Consider the following 17,001-nt stretch of genomic DNA (forward strand, 5'->3'; position numbering starts at 1 on the left):
GTGTCAGTTAATCTAAATCAGTGTTGTGGAATAACTGAGAGATTTTATATAATCTATAAAGTCACAGTTAGACTTCATAACTGGGTATACACCAGCACCAAACATTATAGTGTACATTAGCTGGCATTTAATACAGTATAGTAATATTCAATTCACACACAAAAAAAGTTTAGTTTTCTTGTTAAAACTGTAAACATATTTCCTGTTTGTTGATGTTCTGAATAAAAATATAATCGGTTGCTTAAAACATTTACACAGTAAGATATCTGTTAAATGTGTCCAAAAATGCGGAAAAGCAACTCAGGTTTTGTTAGCTGTTTGAGAAATTTTGTTCTCGCCCACTACGTTTGCTCACATCCTGTGCATCTCCTGGGGGCTAAGCCCCCCTTGTCCTTAAAACCTAGTGACGCCCCTGCCTGCAGACAATGACATATCTGTCACTGCCTGCAAAGGTTGCAGGGAGGGGAAAGTAGCTCACAGCACGACTTGAGGGGCGTGACCTCGCTGGTCCTACTACATGTTTGTACACAAACAATTTAAAGTGGTAGGAACAATAATAACTTAAGAAAACAGCAGTTTTTGTTTGTTTGTTTGCTTGTAAGACAGTTTTTAACTCTGTAAGAAATCCCATGACATTTTAGTTTTGTGTGATTTTATGGAACAAGATCTTGTTACACACCTGGTGTATGATCCTAACTGGACATAAAAACAACTACATAGTTTTATAAAGCTGGATTACAGTTGTAGACTTTATTAAGACAGACACAGCAACTGTGACTTGTGAACCAATCAACACACAGCTTCATAAGATTAAATCTAATGACCATATGATGACTTATAAGATAAATAAATTAATGTAGTTTAGCATGACAGAAGTTGGTGCTTCTTTTTGGATTATTGTGAGTCTGTAGAAACTACACATGTTTGGACTGAGATAATTCTACTTTAAAGACATTAAGGTACATTAGAGTACTTCACAGATTGATATATTATCACATCTTTCCTATTTATACATATAATAAATGCATTTACTGTACATTTTGACATAATAAACTTCCAGATGTCACACTAATGCCACCAAAAAAAGCAGGATAAGGTCAAGTGGTGAAGTTAAATAACCACTATATCAACAAGGGATCATTTTTTTAGTTTAAAAATAATAGCCAGGCCTTTTTAAAACAATAGGTCATCTGTTGCTAACATAAGCTGTGTATTTCCCATTTTAACTATGGAAACAAAGGTCTTCTATGTTAATAAACAGCTTATTTTAGCTCCAGCCATGAATCTTTCCTAAATGTAACAGGATTGTTCTCAAAGCATCGACAGGTCTGTCCTGTCAAGGGTATGAGCGAAGCACAATATGATTGTTTTGACTGAGTTTAGGTTTAAGTGCTTGAAAACATCAAGACAAGAAGCTAATAATGTTTGATGTGTGTCCTTTGTTAGAGCTACGTACCATACAGAGACAGTAAAATGACAAGGATCCTTCAGGACTCCCTCGGAGGAAACTGTCGGACAACCATGGTCATCTGCTGCTCACCTTCCTCTTTCAATGACGCAGAGACCAGGTCTACACTGCTGTTTGGACAGAGGTACACAGGCACAAATATACATTCAAAATGACTCCTGTTTTTGAATAAATTCAGTTTACTACACCAGAGGCACAAGGAAGTGATTGGGGTAGATGCTGGACGTACAAAGTCTTTGACTTTGAAACCAGCTTTTTGTCTTTGCTTAGGTTTAGCAAATAAGCACATTTTGGCCAAAAAGAGGTAAACAGCACAATCATTCTTCACACTATAATCAATACAAAGCTGCCTGAAACCATTTCAAGTCATTTAAAAGTAAGGATCAAACGAAAGCCAAGTCTCAATCTGATACTTACATTATTTTGTATTTTTCACAGCACAGGCTTGCAGATTACAAGTCACAAGTACATTAATGTTATTAAATCAATGTCATCTTGTGCTTGATGCCTCAGTAGTTCTATTGCAGTAAAGAACACCTGTGATCATTTTGTTCTTCATTTTTTTTCATTATTAACAGGGTAAAAAATGTCAGGTGATAGCAGATTTTTATACAGCTCGGGAAGTTCTGTGTTGGTTATGTTGTGCTGGGAATGTAGGAAGTACTGTGGCTCCAGCTGCTGTTTTCTCCACCACAGTGATGGGTTGGTCATCCAAACCAATAAAATTAGTCACTAATCCTGTAATTCTTTTTCCTTTTCAAATATAAACAGTATTAAACAAACAATGAGGCGATGAACAGTTGTTGTCACTCACCTCTTTCAAAGACCTCCAGCTAACTCTGCACACAGGAGGAGAGAAAACAAAAAAGTAATTGTTTTGAAAATTAGCATTAGCTTATGGTCAGTGTCATAAAATACTGAAGGAGATTTTTCAAAGTTGCTGTAATCCAACTCTGTAAAAGGTTGTGTAGGTCAGGATCATCATCCAGTGTGATGGGAGCCCAGCTTAAATGAACTTTCACTGATCTTCCCACTTTTTACCCAACAGAGCAAAGACCATCAAGAACACAGTGAGTCTGAATGTAGAACTGACTGCAGAGCAGTGGAAGAACAAATGGGAGAAAGAGAAGGAGAAAAACAAGTCACTGAGAAACACCAACGCTTGGCTGGAGAATGAGCTCAACCGTTGGAGGAGCGGTAAGTGGCTCCGACACCCCTTCACATTTTTATCTTATATAAGCTGCTAAAAAGACTTCTTACAGGGTCACAGTTCTCATTATTAAAAATGGAAAATGAAAGAAAGCTATTCTTGTCTGTGTTTTTAGAACTTAGTCAAACATGGGTCCTAGTTTGAACCTCAACAAAAAAACATTTTGAGTCTGTCAGCAACAGCTGCAAGTTTTCCATAACAATGCTCACTGTTAACCTTATCCTGCGATAAAACATATATGGTTTTCACTGTCTTCTTTATGCTATATCCGGTGAGAAATCTTTCATTTTCATCTCAACATTTTTAGTTAAAGCGCAGGAAAGCACAGATCCCCCAACTCATACTGCATCTCTGCCGCCCCCTGCAGGAGAAAGTGTGCCAGTGGCGGAGCAGTTTGACAAAGAAAAGGCCAAAGCTGAGGTGCTGGCTCTGGACAGCGCCCTCAACAATGATAAGACAACACCCAAAACACCCCTCAGCACCACGCCTGGAGTCACACTCACAGATACAGAGAAGCAGAAGTACAAGGCAGAAATGGCCAAGCTGTACAAAGAGCTAGATGACAAGGTGACTCATCTTTGCATCTTTGCATCTTTGCACTAGGTGATAAAAGGAGGCCAAGCACGCTACAACGTTAAATTAGAGTCACTAACTACAGGTGTGGGAGCAACCAAAATTTATTAATTCATTTCTTAAAAAGGAGTATTTAAGTTATGCTGTTCAAGTAACACTGTAACTAACTGTAACAGACATGGTTTGATACTTTTCCCCCTTTTCAAACTGAATAAGTCAGGGATCTGGAAAATGTTCTTAGAACCACTGAAAAATTCTAAAAGTCCACATTTCTGTATAATTTGACAGTAGTGAATATGACTCCAGTTTAACCACATGGTGGTAAGTTGCACCTGATGGCTGCACAGTGTTGTAGATGTTAGCATATCTAGTTGAACACAAATACAAAGAAAAGAATTGTGGTCACTGCAGTAATGTTGGTAATGATCAAATTATAGCCAAGTCAATGAGAGAAAAGCTGACGTTGTTTTAATATTTGAAAATACAATATAATTTTTAGTTTTTGTTGCATTATTTTGTTTTATTTAATATTAATAATATCATTTTAAGCACACTAAAGTGTGGTTTTATAAGTATTTTCACAGACCGGCCTTTAAAGGTGTGGGAGATAAATACAACAAAATAAAATGATACGACCAGCATGAAAACAGGGGTATTTTTTAAAACATAATAAACATAAATCCAGCGTGTCCTCACAGATCTGTTAGTTGTGTCCTGGTATTGAGTCATCAACATGAATAACAGCCTCTCCTCCTCCTGATGTTCTCTGTGTTTAAACATGCCCTTCAAAATAAGAGACACCACAAATATAAAGTGCACAAAGAATCCAACTGAATCAGTGGAGCCCTGAGTCTGTTTCTCAGTAACCAGACGGTCCATCTAGTCTTCCAGACGTTTGTTTTTTACTCATGTTGTTGCTTGTGGGTTTGTTTTTAGCTGTAACGGATCACGTGACCCAGATAAGGGTTCTGACACGCCTCAAGAGTCAGAGACGGATGGAGTCAGTTTTCAAAATAAATGTTGTTCAGAAAATAAAAAAAAGGAAATACTGTAAGGTAATTATTCTTTCTGTGCGGCCCGGTACCAAATGAGCCACGGAGGTTGGGGACAGTTGTGCTATGATGCTTCATGTGTTACTGTATGTCCTTACGTGTAGTTCATCATTTGGACAGTAGATGGAGAGGCTTACTTGTGTTCAGTAAAGCTCAGGTTTGTGAAAATAACTGTTGTATGTTTTTTCTGTCCAGGATGATGAGATTAACCAGCAGTCTCAGCTGGTTGAGAAGCTGAAGGAGCAGATGCTGGACCAGGAGGAGGTGACACATCTTTTTTTCTGTCTCTTCCTCTCCATGACAAAACAAGGGAGACAGGAAAAGACCTCAGCACAGAGCCAGTCTGACACCTGAGAACAGACCATTAGTAGCACTGCTGGATAGGTCCTCTTAGCCTTCACCTGAGTGAGATTAGGAACATCGCTGTGGCACAGAATTTGGTTTTGTACTTCCCATTGTTCTCACCTCCTTGTAAACCTTATCCAAACATCACTTTCTCACCCCCCAGCTATTATCCTCCTCTCGCCGTGACCATGACACTCTGCAAACAGAACTGAACAGGCTGCTGTCTGAGAACGAAGCCTCCAAGGAGGAGGTGAAGGAGGTGCTGCAGGCTTTGGAGGAGCTGGCAGTCAACTATGACCAGAAGAGTCAAGAAGTTGAGGACAAAACAAAAGAGTTTGAGGCTCTCAGTGAGGAGCTAAACCAAAAGTCTGTAAGGAAATTTGAAGCTCAACATGTTTAAAATTAGGTCACAACGATGATATGTTTTAGACATGGTCACTTTGTAATGTGTGTTGTCATCCATCTTCAGAGCTGCTTGGCCTCCATTGACTCTGAGCTTCAAAAACTGAAAGAGATGACCAACCACCAGAAGAAACGGGTCACTGAGATGATGTCTTCCTTACTTAAAGATCTGGCTGAGATCAGCATAGTTGTGGGAAGCAATGACATCAAGGTGCCTGGCTTCAGCCTGCCTCAAATGTATCCTTTGGGCCACATGATTGTGCTCTTTGAATTGTTTCCTCAAACTGTGGATCTGTCCATCTATTTATTAAATCTAAAGAGGTCTAAAAACTCTACAGTTCTGTCCTTTCTCACAGACTGGGTACAGTGAGGTAACAAAACACAAACTGATGGTAAAATTAATCAAAGTTTAATCAAAGCCATTAATACAATATTAATTTGAAAGTTTTAATGGTTGATTTGAAATGTTCATTTTCCATAATTGAAGTAATTATGCAACATAAAACTTTGCTGCACAAGTTTCAATTTAGTGTGGATTTTCTCAAACATACCTGGTCATAAATAAACATACAGACTGAAATGTATACTCATACCCCAACTAATGTTTGGTTAAATGTTTATTAGCTAGTTGAACCTTTGACCACACACTTTTGTTGCCATCCCTAAACTTCTAGTATAATTCGGCTGCATATTTGACTACTCTTCTTGGCAGAATGGGTGGAGTTCATTTAAAAATGTTGGTTTCCTGGCACTGACCTGGATTTGAACCATATTCCACATGTTTTAATAGGGCTGAGGTGGAGGCTTTGGAAAGGTCATTTCAGAATCTCAATGGCAACCTGTTTGATCCAATCAGAAACCAGGTTTTATGGGGTCTTTGCCAGTTGTCTCCAAGTTTCAACACTCGCTGTTGACTGAAGTTGAAGAATTTGGAGGTAGACCTCCTTCATTATTGCATTCATTTTGTGCAATGCACCAGTACCACAGCATGATGCTACCACCACCATGCATCTTAGTTTGAAAGCCTCATCTTATTCCTACAAACATACTTCTAGTCAGTGTGGCCTAATAACTCAATGTATGCCTCACTGGACCATACCACGTTTCTCCACAAAGCATTAAGTTTGAAGGTGTTGGAGCAGCTTCTTTCTTGGTCAGCACCCTCTCAGTTCATGGAGATGTAAACGGGATCGTTTTTAGTTCATGTTAGGATTGATTCTTGGTGATTTCTAGTTGTTCTTGAACATCCAAAACAGTTTTGTCTCCTTAAATTTCCATTGTTTTAAAATTGGTGTGAGTGAAACAAAGCCTTTTCAGGCTGTCAAAGAAAATCTACGGTCACTAATTAATTATCTTCTTGAGCTCCATTAAAGTTCTGATTTAAGGTGTGTCTGTGTATATATTTGACACTTTATGTAAAATTTTGATTTTGTGTGTGTGTTAGAGAAAATCCATAATAAAATTAGACTTGTGCAGTTCTTGTTTTTTAAAAAGCATTAAAGTTGTGTGTTGTATAATCATTAAAACTTGGAAAAAGAACAGTTCAAATAAATCATAACCAACCTGAACAGCTAAAATCTAAACCAATCGTGCCAACAAACAAAAGGAACCATGCGCCAGCTAGAGTCTAACTGGTATATTTTCAACACCTCAGCAACAAGAGAGCAGTGGTCTTATTGATGAAGAGTTTACCACGGCCCGGCTCTACATTGGGAAGATGAAGTCTGCAGTGAAGACCATGGTGAAGCGCAGCAAACAGCTGGAGAGCACCCAGTCTGAGAGCATGCAGAGACTGGAGGAGAGCGAGAAGGAGCTGACAGCCTGCCAGCTCCGCATCTCCCAGGTAACTGCTATCAAACACAGCTGCAAGCAAGAACATCATCACCAGAGTCAGCAAATTCACAAGTGTCCTCAGATCTAACGCTGTCATGAGGTCTGTGTTTCCTGTCCTGCTGTTGTACAGCATGAAGCTAAAATCAGGTCCCTGACTGACTGCCTCCAGAATGTGGAGCAGAAGAAGAGACATTTGGAGGAAAATGTGGACCTTTTAAATGAAGAAATAGTCAGGATCAAAGCTCAAGGTGAGCACAGCCCTCACTGGTGCTGCTAAATAAGAGAGTACAGCAGAACTTCTAGTTATCAATCCAGCAGGTGACTTGTATGTTGAAAATTCTTATTTTGAAGTTTTTCCCAATAAACTGAATGGAAATGAAAATAATGTATTCCAATGCTAACTCTACTTTTTTCATGGATTTATTTAACAGACCTCCAACTAAAACAGCCCAGAAATGAAGATACTGAAAAAAAAAAGTCACTGTTTTGAACCTTAGCATTAGCAATAACTGGGAGTCTGGCTGCCCTCTGCTTTACTCTGTGGGGTGGCCATGAAAAATGGGAAATTTGTCCTTAGACATGTTGGTAATTTGAGGTACCACTCTATATGGAAGTCTCTAAACAACTACAACAAAATAAAACTACAAAAAACAATAAATGTTTATATAATATTTTCTACATGTAATAATTTATTATGGCTGGACCTTGGAATTGTATGGCATCAGTGATTGTTTCATAAACATTAAACTAGATTTTTTATTATTATTATAAAACCATAACCAGGCTCTATGTGGTCAGGGCAAAGACTGATTTTATCTTTAACCATTACCATTCTAACTCTGAAAAGAAGAAATTCACAGAAACAATACAACCCTAACCCTAAACCTATTAAATACAACTATACAAACACTACATACATTGTTTTATTGTATACTTGACTGACTGCAAATTTACAGTCAACCATTTAGCTACCTGAAACTCTAATTAAATTTTAGTGAAGTGTTGCATTTTTCAACAATGTGCTTGAAGGTAAGCTAGTCTGAAAGAAATTTCCCTCCATTATGTTTTAATCAAATGTTTTCAAATTTGTAATGTTATCAATGATATAATGATATTTATAAAACCACTTGATAGCTCCTTTAAACTATATAAATAGTTACTGAAAACAATAGTTTGTGTTATTTGTACCATAACAACAGTTATTGATCATTGATTTAATGTTTTGGTCTCCTTTCAGAGAAGGTCAACACCATGGAGAAGGAGAATGAGATCCAGTCTGCTAATGAAGTCAAGGTACTTTGTCCTGAGGCTGACCATTATTAAATCAGATTTTAGGTGAGCAGTTGACACATGACAGAATTCGGATGTGTTCAGGAGGCTGTGGAAAAGCAGATCCAGTCGCACAGAGAGGTCCATCAGAAGCAGATCAGCAGCCTGAGAGACGAGCTGGACAACAAGGAGAAGGTCATCACTGAGTTGCAGGAGTAAGACATTAGCAGACACTTTCCTCTTCTGTTGGAGCATATGAGCCAATGTTGATTCTGTCAGTGCTGTCAGTGCAGTTTGAACCAGAAGATCATTCTGGAGCAGGAGAGGCTGCGAGTGGAGCATGAGAAGCTGAAGGCTGCTGACCAGGAGAAGAGCTGCCAGCTGCAGGAGCTCACGTAAGGCCTGACTTACGTTTGTCACAGCTGGGTGCACATGCTCATATTAACGCCTGTTTCATGTGTGGCAGGGCGCTGCAGGACAGACGGGAACAGGCCAGCCAGGACCTGAAAGGACTGGAGGAGACTGTGGTCAGTTATTCGTTGGATTAACTCAAATCTGAGTTCATCCTAATGACAAAATAAGAAAATCCATCTCCTTCTACCTAGTTGGAGAAGTTAAAGTAGTAGCAGTCTTTTAGTGAGGCAACACTAATTAGTGAGATTGCCAGCAATGTGTATCAGGCTTTTTTTAACCAAAGAAAAAAGATGTCATGGTGTGTTGGTGCTTCGTCAGAATCACTGCCCTTTCATCGGATGAAGTGTACTTTCACAGGTAGAGTGGCAGAAAAAGAGCCAAAATAGCCATTTAATGCACAAATGACAGTGATATACAGGTTTAAATAATACCTTTCCCATTAGAATTGGAATTTTTATTGACAATAAAGACAAAAAGTACAACAAAGTTATAGGAAGTCCCATCCAGAGCAAAGAGAGCAATTTAACTGTCTGTTTCTGTACAAACATTAAAAGAAGACAATTACTAATACGTAGATCAGTATAAAAAAGTATATTTACAGTATAAGTTTTTTATGTGTAAGTATTCATATGAACTTTAAAAAACAAAAAAATATGATTGGAGCTGTTTTAACTTCTGCTTTTGAAGTTGTATTGACAAGCAAAAAATTGCTATTTTGAATAAACCCACTTCTAAAGAGGATGTTGCCATCTTAAAACAGCTTAAGCCTTCAGAATTTAAAAGTGGTTCTTGCAAACGCTATTATTTAAACCTTTACACTAGGATAGTTATGCAGACAGAAATATTATGAGTTATTGTCATGTTGTATTCTAACCAGCCGTTTGCCAATCAGTCTTGTCAGACATAAACTCTGTTAAAGAAATTATCTTTACGGATAAGATATCAGTTGTTTGAATATGGAGTTTGCATTTACACCCTTGTTTTCCTTTTTTTTTTTTTTTTGGTTTTTTTAGACATACTATTCAGGAGATGAGTGCTGTGACTTTTGGTTTTCATAACTTAGATATTTAAATTTATTTACAAATATTTTCCCAACAGACCTACATTAAAAACATTGTTCTTTTTGACATCTGCTTCTTAGCATACCTGCTCTATTTTTGTTTTCTTATACTACTATTAGGTTTTAGCCACTGTTCTGCTACTTTTAGCTAGCTATTAGTTACATTTAGCTTTTAGCTAGCCTTTTGCTCCTTTTAGCTAGCATTCGGCTACTTTTAGATTTTCGCTAACTGTTACTTTTAGATTTTTGCTAGCATTTTGCTACTTTGGCTTTTAGCTAATAGCCTGCTTCTTTTATCTTTAACAACCCAATTTTGGTGTTTTTGTCAAATTTCAGAAAAGTCATTTAACACTTAGCATTCACATATCATTTTCAGAGAAATGCAATTTCTCAACTTTCACGCAGAAATCCACATCAACATGGCTGAACTGTTATTTTAACAAAATAGTAGTGTAATCTTTGAGCAGCACAGATGCTATATGTTGTTATTGTATGTGTGCTCTGCATTTAAACCCTGAACAAGTGAAACAGTAGGCAGCTATATAAGAGCCCAGGGAGCAGTTAGGGATTAGGTGTCCTGCTCATCTGGGCATGGCGGGGAATCAAACCTGCAACTTTTCAGTCTCAAGACGACTGCCCTTCCCAACAAAAATCAGATTACAGCAACATACAAATCTTTCTCTACAACAGCTGGGAATTGAAAGAGATATTTTGCAACATAGGATAACTGGACACTTGTGTTTTTTGTTTTTCTTGTAGGCTCGAGAGCTCCAGACACTTCACAGCTTGAGGAGACTTTTTGTTCAAGATTTAGCGACTAGAGTCAAAAAGGTAAAAGTCCTATTTGGTCTTTGTGAAAAACATGTATAATTTTATTGTCTGAAACTTGTAAAGATGCATGACACATGTAATTGTCATCATTTGATCTGGTTTTATTCAGACTGAACTCTGCACCCAAACCACAGCCTTACCAGCAAAGAGACAAATATTTTCATATTTTGCTCATGCACAGCTGCACTCTAATTTGGAACATGATGATTTTTTAATGAATCCAGGGAACACAACAGACAGAGGCCAGAGGCTATATTAAATAAATTAAAGGGGGACTAGGTTCTCCTGAAAGACACAAAAGGTGGTGTGCTGTACTCAACTAAAATCTGCTATTTTTCACATAATTTCTAGACCATTTTAGTGGTTGTATTTTTTAAATATACTAACTTAAAATATTTTCAAGGTGGTTTTGAGACAACTTCCTTCTGTCTCCTTGTGATTTGTATATATATTGAGGTGGTTTAAAGAGCTAAAGCCAATCTGCTGCTGAGCCATCAAGCAAGGTAGTCATAAAGCCAACAGTTAATATAAAAGGGTAAGCTGGCTCAGTTTATCATAGTTTAGTGATTACAGATCGTCTGTGCAACCACACGGCTGTAGGATTTAGAATAAGAGATGTTTTTTTCCTGTTTCCCAAGGGAGGTCAGGGACTTCAAACCCAAATGGGTCATGTTCAGGGCCTCTCTGTGGCCAAGAGCTGCGCTCAGAAGGTTATTGGTGCCTGTGGCAATGGCAACCAAAGGGTCCATCGGTGGACACCAGCACTGAAAGAAGTCATTAATCTGGAAAATGAAGGCTTTGGGGCTTGGCATGTTCCTTAGGACTCCTGAAGCACCTGACAGGTACAGGATGGTCAGAAGGACTGCGGCTGCAGTAGTTGCAGAAGCAAAATATTTGGCATGTGAAGAATTTGGAGAGACTATGGACAAGGACTTTTGGCTGGCCTCAGGGAGGTTCTGGTAAACTGTTCAACAACACAGGAAAAGAAAGCAGGCCCAGTCCCAGGCTGTGCTAGCCTTGTGCGGGAAACCATATTGGGGATATTGTTGGACAGTGAAAGCAATACTTTGAGGATCTCCTTAATCCGGTCACTATGTACACCTTTGAGGAGGCAGAGTCTGAGGACTTGGCGGAAGGTGAGTCTATTACCATGTCAGAAGTCATTGGAGTAGTTAAAGAGCTTCTCAGTGGCAGGATTCAGCCCTAGATGCTGAAGGCCCAGGACACTATGGAACTGTCATAGTTAACAGTGTCAGGTGAAGAAATGGGACAATGCCTGTGGAGTGGCAGATTAGTGTGATGGTCCCATTTTTAAAAAGGGGGACCAGAGGTTTACAACCATATTCCCCAAGGCATTCTGTGGGACTTAGGGGATAATCCAGACTTTGAATGATCAAAGCAAGAGTTTTGTCTGCATTCTCAGCTCAAAGTTGAGCTTGTTCCAGGTGCAGGTTGGACTCCACTGTGACTGTCCCTCCCCTCCAATTCATTGACAGGCCTACAAGGCACAGTTCTGGAGTGGAGGGTGTTAGTTTTTGGGAGCCTCAGGTATCTTCTCTGGTTTTTGCAGAGGATGTGCTTTTGTTGGCATCTTCAGGCCATGAACTTTAGTGTCTGCTGGAGTGGTTTGCAGCTGAGTTTGCTGGACTGATAATCCACTCCTCCAAGTCTGAGGCCATGGTTCTCCCTCCATGTTGGGGACAAGTTCATGTACTTGGGAGTTTTGTTCACGAGTGACAGTAAGATGGATTAAGATAAGGATTGATGACTTGGGACCTAGCCTGTAGTAATGAGGACATTTCTCTGGAAGAAGATGCTGGACCAAAAGGCAAAGCTCTCGGTTTACTGGTCCATCTACATTCCAACCTTCACCTACAAGATCTTAGATACAGGTGATGTAGGGTGACTAAGCTTAGCCTTAAAAATAAAGTGAGGAATCCCCTCGACCCAGAAGAGCTCAAACTAGAGCCACTGCTCTTCCACATCAATAGATGTCATCCAAATGGTTTGATGGTTCTCACTAGGATACTTCCTGGGAGCCACTTTCTGGAGGTTTTTCATGCACATACCACCCAGTTCGGAGACCCAGAACTTGATGGAGGGATTATGTAACCTTACTGGCGGAGGAATGAATTGGGATCCCTCAAAAGGAGTTGCTGAAGAGAAGGATGTCTAGGTTTCCCTCCTGTACCCGTTGCCTCTGTGACCTGACCATGGATAAGTGGCAGAAAATGGATGGATGGATGCTTACCACACATAGTACTTGATGCACTGCTTGATGCACATAGCACTGCTGATTTACGCCCCAGCTGTTAAAGTTCTTGTGATTCTAGGGTCATTTGCATAAGCTCACATCATTGCATGATGTGGTCAGTTAAATCAGTACACTTAAAAATGACTGCAGGGGGCATAAAGAGGAGCTTGTCTTTGCAACCACAATGCAGAAATGTTCTGTGAAAAGGCTTTAAGAAACACTGAAAAATCCTGTTTTATTCAGAAAAACTGTACTATTTCAGTGTACAGATGAAACTCTTGCTGTGTTTGGACAGAATGGGCAGGACTTCGATGACACAGAAGGGAGTGCTGCTCAGAAACAAAAGATCTGCTTCCTGGAGAGTAATCTTGAGCAGCTAACCAAAGTTCACAAGCAGGTAAAAATGTGTACATCCACACGAAATTCTTACAAGCTTCTCATAAGTCCATCTCTTCAATGTTAATACCTGTTGGTGATAAGCGCTCTGTCTACTTAATCTCTCCTCGTTTTTTTTTCAACCTATTTGTTCTACTTTGGCCAGCTGTTGCGGGACAATGCCAGCCTTCGCTGTGAGATCCCAAAACTGGAGAAGCGCCTGCGTGCCACAGCAGAGCGGGTCGTAGCTCTAGAGGCTGCCCTGAAGGAAGCCAAAGAGAACGCAGCCCGTGACCAGAAGCGCTACCAGCAAGAAGTGGAGCGCATCAAGGATGCTGTCAAACCTAAAAACATGGGGAGGAGACCCTCTGCAGTGATAGGTAGGTGAAAACATACAGAGTAAAAATGTTGCTGATGATGGTCACTTTGTTTTTGGTAGTGGAAAATATGGTTAAACACGCTATGTTTGGTTTATTAAAAGTATAAGTGAGCCATTTTCTTTATGTCAAACCCAGCCAAGCCCATCAGACCAGGACAGTTACCAGGAGCCTCTCCACTGATCAGCATCAGCAGGTCAAACCTCATCCAGAACAATAAGGGAGAAGACAATGAAAGGTACAAGAAGAATATTTTAGGTTTATTCACAGTCTGTTTTATTATAGTTCATCTTTGCATCTCTTTATTGTTTTCTTAGTTTACTTAGGACACTGAGAAGAACAACTTGTAATTTTTCTAATTCTCTCATCTTATAGCAGTTGAGTACACTGATCGACCCAAACATGAAGCTAAGTCCTCAGCCCGGCAGCCATCACCTGGAGACTCTGCACAAACCTTCCAATGTCAAAATGTGTATATAATGTATATAAGAATGCAGCTACTCTGTTAAGCTTTCATTCTTAAGCTTTTGAAGCAATCAAAACACTGTCAAGCAGTAATGCACTTTCTCTTTTTACAAGCATGTTCATCAGCATCTGATAAAAGATAACTGCCTACCCTGCACCAAACAATATGTACGTATGAGTCCTTGGTAGATGACCAAAGAAAATAATACAAAATAAAACAAGACATACAAAAAAAGCCTTGAAAACAAGGCTGAACAGTGACCTTGTTGTTCTTAGTCTTTGTTTTTTGGGGCAATTGCTGGTTGATTTGTCTAAATATGAGCCAGATGTTTTTTCAACCTTTTCAAATGACACAGCTGCAGCTGTTAATGAGTCTTTAAACAATTTAAATAAAACATACTGTAAATGTTTTATTACATGAAAGTTGTACTCCTGGATTACACCTGTTGCTATAAAGTTTAACTGATACAGACTACTGTTTAAAATGATCCGTTGTCAGAGCAGACAATTCAATTAAGTTTATTTATATACCACCAAGTCACAACAAAAGTCATCTCAGGGCACTGTACAAAAATAGAATTGAATAGAATAGTCTTTATTGTCATTATATCTGGAGGCACAAGGAAATGAAGGTTGCTCCCACCAAGCCACTATATACTGTAAAAATAAGAACAATCATTTAAAACAACGCAAGAAAATCACTAAGAGATAACACATTTAAAATACACAAATGAATGTATTAGTAAAAATTCAAATATTAAGGTGGCTATAAAAACATACATTACAAAAAGCCAATTAGTCAAAGTTATCTATCTAAGGAAGCCAGCAGATTGCGTTGAATCTTCATTTGGTGTCAGTCTCCCATCCTGAGCAGCACATCGGCAAAGACTTGGTGTGAATCAGTGTCAGATGGTTTGACTGTAAATGGTTAGATGTGTCACCTTTGTTCACACTCTGTGGTAAATTGTGTACCCCAAAATGTTTTGCGGTTGGATGTCAATTACCCATGCTGTATGCAGATGCACACATAATGCTTTTTTTTTTTACATTAACATGGTTCAGAGGCTTTTGAGTTGTATTTTTTAGTTATTTCTTGATGAGAACAGTACAGTAACCTAAAGGAACATTTACAATGAATAGTGGATGAGAGCAGCTATGGTTTGGAGACAGTGGGACTGACAAAAAGACAGGAGACAGAACTGGAAATAACAGAGCTGAAGATGTTGAGGTTCTCCTTGGGAGTGAAAGGATGGCTAGGATTAGTAATGAGGTCATCAGAGGTCCAACACAGGTTGAAGGACTAGGAGATAAAGTTAGAGAGGACAGACTGAGATGGTTTGGACGTGCAGAGGAGGGACAGTGGGTATATTGGTAGAAGGATGTTAGAGATGCAGCTGTTGGGAAAAGACAAAGAAGAAAACAAAGAGGAGATATATGGATCCAGTTAGAGAGGACATGGAGGTAATTGGAGTGAGGACAGAGGACACAGAAGACAGAGTTCAATGGTGGAAGACGACTCGCTGTGGCGGCCCCTGAAACGAGGACAGACAGAAGAAGAAGTGATTTCACAGAGCTCTGTGTCAGAGCAAAGACTGAAGATTTGAACCTGTAAAAATCCAGTGTACTGACAGCCATCAGCTCTTTTTTACTACACAGCTTGTCTGTGAATTTAACATCAGAGCTTATTAGGTGAATTAAGTGTGACATGTTGCTGCATAGACTGTCATCCTATGATTGACATATCAGTGGACTGCTATAGCTTACAGTGACTACAGTGAGTCCAAAAACAATCAGAACAAACATTAAACCAAAGACAAACTCACACAAATAATGTCCTGTAATCCGCTTTGATTATTAAAATCCTGACTAAACAGGCATTTTTAATTAAAAGGATTCTGATAAACAATTCATTAAAACTTTTAGAAAAAAAGTCATATTTTCAGAGTATTCTTAAGGATGGCTGTTTAATTATCTTTAATTGCCTGGTAGTTTTTTTTTCTTTTTTTACCTGGAGACTTCCAGAGAATAACTCTGCTGCTCATGTGGGGTCACATCAGTCCAGTATGAGCTCCTACAACATTTTCCCCTGGCAGGCCTGAACAACCCTTTTAAGGGAACTGGTTATTGATACTTACGCCACTTTGTACCCCCACCTCACATTTGATGGTTGTCATTTCACACTCATCAGGTCCCATTTTCCACTTGTTGGGTGTCATTTTATATTTGTGCTTACCAATGTACCAATGTATTTCTGTGCACTTGTCCAGGGTTAACTTAAGGCTAGGGTTTTAGCTAGAGGTCAGAGGTTAAGATTGGAGATAAGGGACAGGGCTATGGACCTGGCAAGCATTAGCGTACCATCAAACTGCAGAAGGTATTAATATTAACACTTTCATAGAATAAATCACAAACATTGGGGCGCTGGCTAAGGTGAATATGAAAAGACTTTTCCAAAGCAAGCATGAAGTGATTTTTGAAATGTCTCCTTGTTGTACTCATGAAAGTATAACTGTGTAGTGAAAACATTCTGCAAAGGTTCAAGATGGTGAAAGTAAAAATTAACCAGGAGCTGTTAGAGCTGAATGACGCAATAAGACAAAACAAGCATTTGTTTTATGGTTTCCATGAAGTGAATAATTACAATTATTTCAAATGTCTCTAGGAAACACACAATGAGATGACAATATTGAATTTCATGTCACACACTTCTGTGTTTGAGCCCTTTTGATTCTGTCTGTCACTTCCTCCTAACACCAGCAAGCTGCAGAATGTTTCACCCCCCTCTGAAGGTGAAGACAGATAAGTAATGTCTGTGTGTGTGTGATCATTTGTCTGTATCCTCATAAATCATGAAACAAATTTTATTAGAACTTTCACAATTGGATCAACAGCTACAGTTGATCTACTTTTAGGCTCAACAAAATTCAAGATGACCGCCAAAACAAAGTGATCTTAAATGGCTACTCAGTCTGTTTTACAGATAGTGCACAAACGTTTGGCTTGGTAGTTGCTGAACATCGACTCCAACCAGGGGTGGAAATTAAAAATTTTGTCCACCAGCCATAGTGGCTGG

At 39.1% G+C, this 17,001-nt stretch overlaps 1 protein-coding gene across 3 annotated transcripts in view; it reads left to right on the forward strand.

The window, feature by feature from the left end:
• LOC108248026 (kinesin-1 heavy chain) overlaps positions 1-14,189 on the forward strand; it is a 24,526-nt gene extending 10,337 nt beyond the window's left edge. Inside the window, exons 10-26 of one of the 3 annotated variants that reach the window (XM_017436476.3) lie at positions 1,447-1,592; positions 2,517-2,665; positions 3,046-3,245; positions 4,499-4,567; positions 4,812-5,018; positions 5,118-5,287; positions 6,719-6,893; positions 7,014-7,131; positions 8,121-8,176; positions 8,258-8,367; positions 8,446-8,547; positions 8,619-8,679; positions 10,386-10,457; positions 13,007-13,108; positions 13,253-13,466; positions 13,602-13,701; positions 13,839-14,189. In XM_017436476.3, coding sequence (XP_017291965.1) covers positions 1,447-1,592; positions 2,517-2,665; positions 3,046-3,245; positions 4,499-4,567; positions 4,812-5,018; positions 5,118-5,287; positions 6,719-6,893; positions 7,014-7,131; positions 8,121-8,176; positions 8,258-8,367; positions 8,446-8,547; positions 8,619-8,679; positions 10,386-10,457; positions 13,007-13,108; positions 13,253-13,466; positions 13,602-13,701; positions 13,839-13,845 — 2,058 coding nt within the window. In that variant the 3' untranslated portion in view covers positions 13,846-14,189. Of the gene's footprint in view, positions 1-1,446; positions 1,593-2,516; positions 2,666-3,045; positions 3,246-4,498; positions 4,568-4,811; positions 5,019-5,117; positions 5,288-6,704; positions 6,894-7,013; positions 7,132-8,120; positions 8,177-8,257; positions 8,368-8,445; positions 8,548-8,618; positions 8,680-10,385; positions 10,458-13,006; positions 13,109-13,252; positions 13,467-13,601; positions 13,702-13,838 lie in introns of all 3 variants that reach the window. The other 2 variants (XM_025010635.2, XM_017436477.3) reach the window with 2 other exon arrangements.
• Positions 14,190-17,001: the final 2,812 nt, after the last annotated feature.

Source organism: Kryptolebias marmoratus, linkage group LG21 (assembly GCF_001649575.2).
Source record: "Kryptolebias marmoratus isolate JLee-2015 linkage group LG21, ASM164957v2, whole genome shotgun sequence".
Lineage (NCBI taxonomy): Eukaryota > Metazoa > Chordata > Actinopteri > Cyprinodontiformes > Rivulidae > Kryptolebias > Kryptolebias marmoratus.